Source organism: Apium graveolens, chromosome 1 (genome assembly GCF_009905375.1).
Source record: "Apium graveolens cultivar Ventura chromosome 1, ASM990537v1, whole genome shotgun sequence".
NCBI lineage: Eukaryota > Viridiplantae > Streptophyta > Magnoliopsida > Apiales > Apiaceae > Apium > Apium graveolens.
Window position 1 is genome coordinate 17,311,594 of NC_133647.1, and position 9,754 is coordinate 17,321,347.

General features: G+C 36.3%; 1 protein-coding gene across 2 annotated transcripts; it reads left to right on the plus strand.

Moving 5' to 3' along the window:
- Positions 1-1,573: 1,573 nt before the first annotated feature.
- On the plus strand, positions 1,574-4,290 carry LOC141661408 (sesquiterpene synthase 2-like). 2 transcript variants are annotated; one of them, XM_074468416.1, is made up of 7 exons: positions 1,574-1,747; positions 1,986-2,265; positions 2,423-2,798; positions 2,894-3,112; positions 3,323-3,464; positions 3,552-3,800; positions 3,905-4,290. In XM_074468416.1, exons 1-7 carry the CDS (start codon positions 1,619-1,621, stop codon positions 4,199-4,201), a joined length of 1,692 nt encoding a protein of 563 aa, XP_074324517.1. In that variant the 5' UTR covers positions 1,574-1,618; the 3' UTR covers positions 4,202-4,290. The 2 variants fall into 2 exon arrangements, with proteins under 2 accessions (XP_074324517.1, XP_074324524.1); XM_074468423.1 differs by lacking the exon at positions 2,894-3,112.
- Positions 4,291-9,754: the final 5,464 nt, after the last annotated feature.

Below are 9,754 nucleotides of genomic sequence, written 5' to 3' on the forward strand. Positions count from 1 at the left end.
TACAGGAATATCACTTTTCAGGGAAGATGGCCAATAATACCATTCTAATAAGCTATTGACAAATGCGTAATAGAAAAAAAACAAACACATATGTTTTTAAAATTCTAAAATGGGTCCAATGTCGGCTCCTCACAATTCCCACGAATGTTCTACTTGAACGTATGGTGGTTAACTTTCTTTCTTTCTCTTTGAAACTTTTGAATATGTTTAATTAGGAGCTGAAAATATCATTTAATGTTATATATTATTGATACTTAATTTTAAATTTAAATTATCAAAATTTGTGAATGTACTCTAGTTTAACAATTTTTAATTATTTAGGGTTCAATAATCTATTTTTGAATTTTAGAAATATTAAAAAAATTAATTAAGCAAAGCTAATTTAACTTTTTTTAATATTTTAGGGTTCAACAATTCCCTTTTAGGTTTTAAAAATATTTAAGAAATAATAATAAAAATAACTCTGATTTAGGGTTTAGGATTTAGAGTTTCTAGAACCTAAACCCTAATTTAATCTAGGGGCCTAGGAACCAACCATAATTTATATTTATGATTTTATATTTTAAAATGAAAAATTAAATGTTTATGCTTCAAAAAAAATTAAATGTTTGTATTTTTATTCAGAAAAAAGTTAAAAAATATGTTATCAAATTATATTTTATATCCGAATATTCTCTCTGAAATGTAAAGAAACGAGGCGGACATAAATAATAGCTTATTACACATTTAAAATTTAAATGGCTAATAATAGTGTATTACGCATATCCAAAATACATATATATGTATCACCCTTTTGCACAATGCGTATCGGTGTTTTTTTAACAACATTTATATGTAATATGCATTCATTGAATGCGTGACCCATATTACTCATTCAAAAAATGCGTAACACGCTGGTAAAAATGGCCAACATCTCCGCATCGTGGTATTTGTGTCAATCCTCTTTAAAAAACTGTTACTTATGGCCTTTGTCCGCTTCAGAATGATATTTTCAACTATTTAAACTAAAAAATTGTTATTTTTAACCATCTTTCAGTTACTACCTCTGTGACTGTGACTGCCTTAGTGTTAAATCTTACTCCCTCCGTCCCATCCATTTGTATACAAATGGTTTGGGCACGGAGGACAAGACATATTAGTAAAATAATATTATTTTTGGTAATTTTGGTAAGATAGTGGGATGAGAGAGAAGGAAAAAGTATAATTTAGTGAGAATAAAGTATAAAGTTGGGTAAAGTGGTGGGACCAATCAATATTTAATGAATAAAGTGAGTGTAGTGGGAGTAAGTAGTGGATGTAGTTGATTTTTATATTATTAAATTTTAATATTTTTGGTAAGTTTCAAATGTATAGAATTGAATGGGACATCGAAAAAAGGAAAGTGTATAGAAATGAATGGTATAGAGGGAGTAGAAATCTAAGTGTGAACGAGAAGATTTGTACGGTTATAGGTAAGCAGTCTACTTAATGTCAACAAGTGTAAGCTATTTAAAAAACGTTGTAAAAATGGTCAACGAATGTAAACTTTTAATAAACACTATAAATAGATGCTTTCGGCAGCAGTAAAGTAAAATATCTCAAACAAAAAGTTCACTAATAACAGAGCAAGAAAGTAAAAATGGCTCTTGTTCACTCTACCTCGGGTCCTCCTCCAAAAGTTGTGACCGAGATAGGTCGGAAATCAGCATCTTTTCATCCTAGCATCTGGGGAGACAAATTCCTTGCGTATAGTAACCCAGCTGTGGCGGTATGTTAGCTAAGTTTTTGAATTAAGATAAACTTTAAGTTTTCTTTTTTCAGCTTAATTTATGAATTTTAACTGTAAATTTGTACGAATTTATGCTACAGCATCTGAATTAAGATGCTTCCTTCTTTTCTTTAACATGGCGAAAGAAGGGGTCTCCATACAACTTAACTTTTTATGGATATTCTCAAATATATACTTTTCCATATTACATATTAACAAACTTGCATGGTATAAGTAGAAAACGGATCACAAAGAAGAAGGGCATCTCCAACTCCTAAAAGATGAAGTGAGGAAGATGTTGGTTGAAAGGGAGAAGCCTCAACAAGAGTTACTTGGCCTAATTGATGATATCCAGCAACTCGGATTGTGCTACCACTTTGAATCTGAGATTGAAGATTTGTTAGGGCAAATAAATGATAGCTTTGGCGAAAATTACGGCAAAAGAAATGATGTTGGCCTACATGATGTTGCTTTATGTTTTAGGTTACTTAGACAGCAAGGACACTTTGTTTCTTCTGGTGAGCAAACCTAAATCTAAATATTTTATGTTACCCTTACTACAAGGAAACAAGATTTTTCAATTAAAAATTAAAAAATCTACACGTGCCCCTGTAAGATACTGCTGCTTAAGGTATACTAACATCTTTGCGTGTATGTGGGTGCAAACTTAACCAGATGTATTCTACAAATTCAAGGACATTAAGGGGAATTTCAACGAAAACATTGTTAAGGATGTGAGAGGAATGCTAAGCTTATATGAAGCAGCACATCTTCGAGTGCAAGGAGAAGCGATTCTAGAAGAGGCTCTCCAATTTACAACGACTCACCTTAATCTGTATAAAATTTCTAACTTGGATGATCCATTGATAGACCTTGTTGGTCGTGCACTGAGGGATCCTCTCCGCAAAGGTGTGAATAGGATGGTGGCAAGGCATTACATTTCAATCTACCACAAATTTGATTGGCATAATCAAGTTCTGTTAGATTTGGCGAAATGTGATTTTAACTTAGTGCAGAAGGTCCATCAAATGGAGCTAGCTCATATTACAAGGTATTTATAATTATATTCAAAAATTTATCTTCATACCCACTTTGGTAAAGAATATTACATAGATATTCTATTCAGTGGAGAGAATACAATTTCAGGTGGTGGAAAGACTTAGATTTTGCAAATAAACTTCCTTATGCAAGAGATAGAGTAGTGGAATGCTACTTTTGGATGTTGGGGGTTTACTTTGAGCCCCGATATGCTAAAGCCCGGATATTTCTAGCCAAGTTAATATCTGTAACTTCCATTGTTGATGACACATATGACGTCTATGGAACAGCTGAAGAACTTCAACTATTCAGTAACGCAATTGAAAAGTATGTGGAGCATAAAATATCTTTCTATAACTTTATATGATTATTTATATGCATAAGGTTAGAAGCACTTGTTAAGACTGAGTTTGTGGATCATTGCATTGCATAACATTTGGTTGGAACAAGATGGAAAACAAGTGACAAAAATATTATAAACTTCATTAACATTGTTTTTATGTATATATATAAGTCAATCTTCCTACTTATTTGTAGGTGGGATATCAGTACCATAGACCAACTTCCTCAGTACATGACACATTGTTATCGAGCTTTACTGAATCTCTTTGCTGAAGCAGAAGAAGATACGGTGAAGGAAGGAGGGCCGACGTATGGCTTTGGTTATGCAAAAGATGCAGTGAGTGTCTTAAATGAAGGAACTCTAATTACTATTTCTTAAATTTACTATTTTCACTGTTACTAAGACTTGGGATCTTATTTTTAGTTTAAAAGGTTGGTAAGATCATATCAGCAGGAAGCTAATTGGTGTCAAGCCAGCTACTTTCCAAACTTTAAAGAGTATATGAGTTTAGCATGTGTGACTGATGGCCTGAAACTCTTATCAGTAGCTAGCCTTGTACTAATGGGTAATGTGGCAACTAGAGAAGCATTTGAATGGATGGCAAAAGATCCTCCAATACTTAGAGCTTCATCGCTATTTGGCAGACTCCGTAACGATATCGTGGGACATGTGGTACTGTTTAGCAATAGGTTTTTTTGTTTAAATTAATATAGCTCAGGTGATATTAGGTTTAACTACAAGAAAACATCTTAATCACATACTACTTATGGTTGCAGAATGAGAGGAAGAGACCACATGTACCATCAGCTGTTGAGTGCTTCATGCAACAATATGATGTTCCTAAAGAAACTGCTTATGAAGCACTGCAGAAACACTGTACAAATGCCTGGAAAAATATGAATCAAGAATGCCTCCATCCAATAGCAATCCCAATGCCATTGCTTACAAGAGTTTTCAATTTATCATGTACCACAAATCTTCTTTATGATGAGGGTTTTGATGGATACAGTATTTCTTTAACCAGGACAAAGGAAAGGATAACCTCTATACTAATTGATCCTATTCCCGCCTAATATTCAGCCAGTTTTATGTAATTTGTGGCTTTACAATACTGCATATATGTAAGGTTTTAAAATAATGAAAACATGTTGTTTACCTATTATATATTTGTATTTATTATATATGTGATAATTTCTAAGAACAGTAAATGCTACATTATACACCCATCAAATTTGACAAAAATTCTAGCCATAGCAATATTAAACACGGGGAAATTGATTTAATTAACGAATTCAGCTAATTTTGGGTAGGGTTTAATGTGACATTAATATGACTAAATTAATTAATTGAACATATTTTTTCCCTGCAACGTACACTACCAAATATTTTCCGATACATAAGCGTATTCCAGAATCTGTGATTTCAGAATGTGGGAAAAATGTGTCCAAGAGTTCAATTATTAGGTGCGGAGAAACTTTCTGGAAATGTACCTTTGACGTTGGTAGCAGGAGAATAAATGGATTGGGTGACTTTATGAAGTACTACATGATCACACTATACGGAATGGTTCAATTTAATTATTACGGTGATGATTTGTTAAATGTGAAGGTTTTTCGATCAACAGCAAGCGAGCACGATTATCCAAATTTAAGTGTTAGTGATTTCTTAAAATGTTCAGAGGACAAAGAGTAGAATGCAAATGAGTTTATTGTGGATGTTCTACTATGGAATTTGAAAAGAGTGTGGGATTATGGGGATTTAACGCATTCAACAATGTACCTCCGTATTACTCGATGAAAGTTTACGGATTTGACTTATATCCAAAGATACATAAAATGGTATATAAACTAATGCTTTCGTGTTTAATTCGCATTTGATTTTGGTATAATTATTGGTAACTAATGACTATACTGATTTCATTTTTTTTCAGCATTTAAAAACAGAATTGGAAGGACTTTACCACAAGTGGATGAATCTGAGCTCTGTTTCGCTTGTATTTGCTCCCACCAAATGGGAAATAACACTACTATGGGAGGGAAATAAATGTTCGTTTGGAAAAGGCTGGCTTGATTTTATAAAGACAGTAAATGTGCAGAGCGGGGATACATTAAATATTATTGGACTGTCCTGCAGAGGGATCAGCAACTGTGTAAGTAGTTATCTTGAAGGCACAGGAGGCATCGGATTTACATTCTTCTGGTACATACATTGTTCTTTTTTTTAGATTATAAAGTAGACTATAATCAGAGTTTTTTATAACATTAATTTGTAATAATTTGATTTTTGCAGATGATAAAGTGGAGTTTTCTTGTTCTTTTTACAAAATAATGTCAGAGTCTCTACTTCAAAAAGGATGTTTGGTATGATATTTTGATTGTGTACATAATTTAAATATAATAAATTCTATATAAGTATTTGGTACAGAGAATACCTTAAATACGTATTTGTTTGTTTCTGATATATACAAATAATTTTCTGTGTGCAATAAGATGGTACCAAAATATTTTAATGATGCTTATGGCGTGAAGCTAACCATGTTAAACAAAATCGTTGTATGTGATAATTTGTGGTGTATATCATATACGTACAATGGAGGTTATGTCAGTAATCTCAGTGCAATGCTAGAATTCTACAAAGTTGTTGAGAACGAAATAATTGTATTGACATTTGATCATGGAAACGTGCTTCAAGGCTGAATATACCAATTAGATGGAAAAGAGATTGATTATGTATCTTGTATGACGGGTGGTGCAGCGATTACAACTGGTAAATGGATATGGGATGCGATATCTAAGGACACTTATTTGCGGTTGTTACTCAGACTCCTTGGTATGCAGACTTTGCAAATTTCTGTGTTAGTAGATCTCACCCTCCAGATTTGACTTATCAACAATGTAAGAAATTCTATCATGATGCTAAACATTATTTTTGGGATAATCCATTTTTGTACCGGAAGTGTGCTGATGGGATCTTTCGTAGATGTATCCCAGAATCTGAAGTAAATAACATTCTCAGGCATTATCATTCTCTTGCTTGTGGAGGACACCATGGTCCATCTAAAACCGCTGCTAAGGTAATTCAATCTGGTTTCTTCCGGCCTTCACTCTTTAAAGATGCTCGTGCTTTCTGTTTTTCTTGTGATGCATTCCAGAGAATGGGTAATATTTCTAAACGTCATGAGATGCCACAAACTGGTATTCTATAAGTTCAATTTTTTTTTGTATGGGGTATTGATTTCATGGGACCTTTCCCAACTTCTTGTGGAATGAAATACATTTTTGTTGCAGTTGATTACGTGTTGAAGTGGGTTGAAGCTATTGGATCGACAACCAATGATCCTAAGGTTGCGATGAAGCTCTTTAAAAATATTATCTTCCCACGATTTAGAGTTCCAAGAACAGTAATAAATGATGGTGGTTCTCATTTTCGCCATCGACAATTTGAAACTCTTCTCAAGAAGTATGGTGTTACTCATAAGATTGGCCTAACATATCATCCTCAGACAAGTGGCCAAGTAGAGGATTCAAATCGTCAAATCAAAAGCATCCTAGAGAAGATGGTTGCCAAGTCTCGTAAAGATTGGTATTTAAAGTTGGATGATGCTTTGTGGGCTTATCGGACGGCTTATAAGACCCCTATTGGCACTACACCATATAGGTTGATCTATGGCAAGACATGCCACTTGCCAGTTGAGCTTGAACATTGCGCCTGTTATACCCAAATTTGGTATAAACTTTGTTCGGGTCAAAACCAGGTCAATTGGTCATAATTGGGATATTGGTGACTAAAATTAAGGAAAAGATAAGGCATTTATTTTATCATGAAGGAAGAAGGCGCGCCCTACAGATATAGGGAAGCGCGCCCTTATGCATACAAGAAGAGTAATGTTGACGCCTTACATAATCAAGGCGCGCCCTCATTGGTGAAGGAGGTGTGCCCTATTGATATATGAAGAAAGGAATTCAACTGATTCTTAGAGCTATCCCCTAAGGTATTTGGGAATGCCCTAAGTGAGAAACATAGCTTGGATGGGACTTCAACATGGTTACTTGGACGGGTTCTATGGATGATTCAAGGAAGATGGAGAATTATTATTACTAATATATTTGATGCAGGTACTCTATTGAAGAACTCCTTCCTGTAGCATATCTACAGGAAAGGCGGTGTCCATGGTCAGAGACCTCCAGGGGTATGCCTGGACTGAAGGCCTCCTCCTATAGTCAATAGGTGTCCTCATTGGGGATGCGGGGTGAAATCTGGTGTGTGCTTTGGGAGCTCTGTCTCTGTAGTCAACGGGTGTCCTCGTTGGGAGACTTTGGAGTATCCCGCACTTTGCACCCAAAAGCTTGGGATCACTTGTCCTGCAATCTGGTAGGGGCTCCTTATCGGGGGACAAGGATACGTCCAACATTTGGGGTGAACCACGGCTATACCTGCATCCACGGACTAGAGAAACAGCTGGTAGCGGAGGGTTATCCTTGGCCAGGGAGATGCCGTATCCGTGAAGTCTTGAAGCCACGGACGAGCCTTGGGCCTTTGTGGTTGGGCCTCATCGGCGGACATTCCTAAAGCTAGTAGAAGACGGTTTCCAGTGGGTTTCCCATTGGGCCTCGGGATAAGAAATCTAGGCCCATTAGGTTTCTTGTTCCCCAAGAACTACGTGGGCTTGATTCCCTATAAATAGGGATACGTAGGTAAATTATAAAGGGGTCGGAAGTGAGAACCATAAGGAGCCACCACCAACCCTAAGCAATCTCAGCCCCCAATTCATCACAACCACCACACTCCGCTCACTTTTCAGGCGAAGAACCACCATCGTAGATCTTAATTTCGGCTACGAACCTCAAATTTTGTTGTTCCCAAATTCCTCCATCAACAAATTGGCACTTGAAGGAGGGGGGCTGATCAAGATCATAATCTCAGGAGGAAGAGATGCCTCATCACAATGAAGGTTCTTTACTCAAGAATTGAAGGAAAGCCACGGAGGAGTTTGCAAACAACGGCCATGAAGGTGATCCGTGAATAACTATTTTCGGCTAGGGCGTCAAAGGAGATTTGAATGTAGTATCCGCGACTACGGCGGAGATTCATGGATGATGATTTCCAGCCATGGGGGTTGAAGTTTTCAGCCATGGCCACGAAGGAGCGAAGTTGGATGCGAAATTCGGATTTGATGAGTTAAGCGATTTACTTACATTGTTTGGGCCTTATCTTGAGTTCCGTAAGTCAGATTTGGACGATCTTACAGCCTACGCGAAGATTATTGAATTCTCTTTAATTCGGAGATGATATGGCTACGATAATCCAAGTTGAGCAGCCCGGAAATAGAGGAAAACAGCAGCTGCGAATTTTACCAAAAAATCCTATTTGGTTTAGAAGATTGCAAGAAACCCATTCCATTAAGAAGATTGGGAGAAACCTATTTGGTATAGAATATTGAAGAATCCTATTCTAATTAGAAGATTGAAGAATTCTATTCGATCTGGAAGATGGGAGAATCATGTTCTAATTAGAAGATTGGAGAATCCTATTCTAATTAGAAGATTGAAGAATCCTATTCTATTTAGAAGATTGGAGAATCCTATTCTAATTAGAAGATTGAAGAATCCTATTCTATTTAGAAGATTGGAGAATCCTATTCCAATAAGAAGACTGAATAATCCTATTTGATTTAGAATATTTAAGAACACTATTCAGATCAGAAGACTTAATCAGGCGCAAATCTGAGGACGATCGGGAGGAGAAAACTCCGAGAAGAAGGCATTACTATCATGAGCTAGTCATCGTCCTTAAGACGATCTCAAGGAAACACTCAACTAGTTTCGTTGTATTTTTTGTTACTCGTTTCTGGGACTTGTGCAGGAAGAGGATTGGGAAGTAGACTTGGCATGGAGAAAATCCCCACAAAATCTTAGGACGTGCCTTGATTAAGAAATTTAGGGCCTAGACGACTTCCAGCAAATTCCAGGAGAATTCACGGACTGGACACGTCCGTCCCTCTAGGACGCGTCCTTCAGGTAACATTCCAAGTTCCATATTAATTGTGTTTATTGCTGGTAGGAAATCTTATCAGAAAAAAATCTCATGAGTTACCAAGCGTTGTGTCACAATATATTAAGGCGTGCCCTCTACATGTGAAACATTCAGTGGAGGATTGCCCTCCTAGGGCGCGCCCCCACAAGAGAAAGCCTATGGAAGTTTTCAAAGAATATGCCTTGATGATCATATGAGTTATAGTCACTGCTTCAAGAATGGATCGGCTTGAACCATTTCCTCGTCTTTCAAGACGCTCCCTTTTCTTAAGGCGCGCCCTCAAAATAATATTAATGGTGATGTGAACTTTGTTGACCACAAGGAGAATCTTAATATTGGAACTTCAAGAGAAAAGAATCTATCAAAGTAGAGGTACCATGAATCCTAAGACGCGCCCCTTGATTGTCAAGGTGAGGCCCCAGGACATGAATGAGCTCCTTTATCTAAGGATGTAATGTTATATCCTCAACAGTTATAAGTAAACTCTCCAAGGCTATCTCTCTCAAGGAGCGCCTTCATTGAAATACCCATGTGATCTTCCTCGACATTACATACATGATTTATAAAAAAGCAAATGAAGTACAATGATCTTC

Bases quoted from the DNA above. Each gene is read 5' to 3' on its own strand.
- LOC141661408 (XM_074468416.1), top strand. From the start codon at position 1,619: ATGGCTCTTGTTCACTCTACCTCGGGTCCTCCTCCAAAAGTTGTGACC. The intron at 1,748-1,985 runs GTATGTTAGCTA...TGGTATAAGTAG, and splicing joins ATAGTAACCCAGCTGTGGCG to AAAACGGATCACAAAGAAGA. The intron at 3,801-3,904 runs GTACTGTTTAGC...TTATGGTTGCAG, and splicing joins ACGATATCGTGGGACATGTG to AATGAGAGGAAGAGACCACA.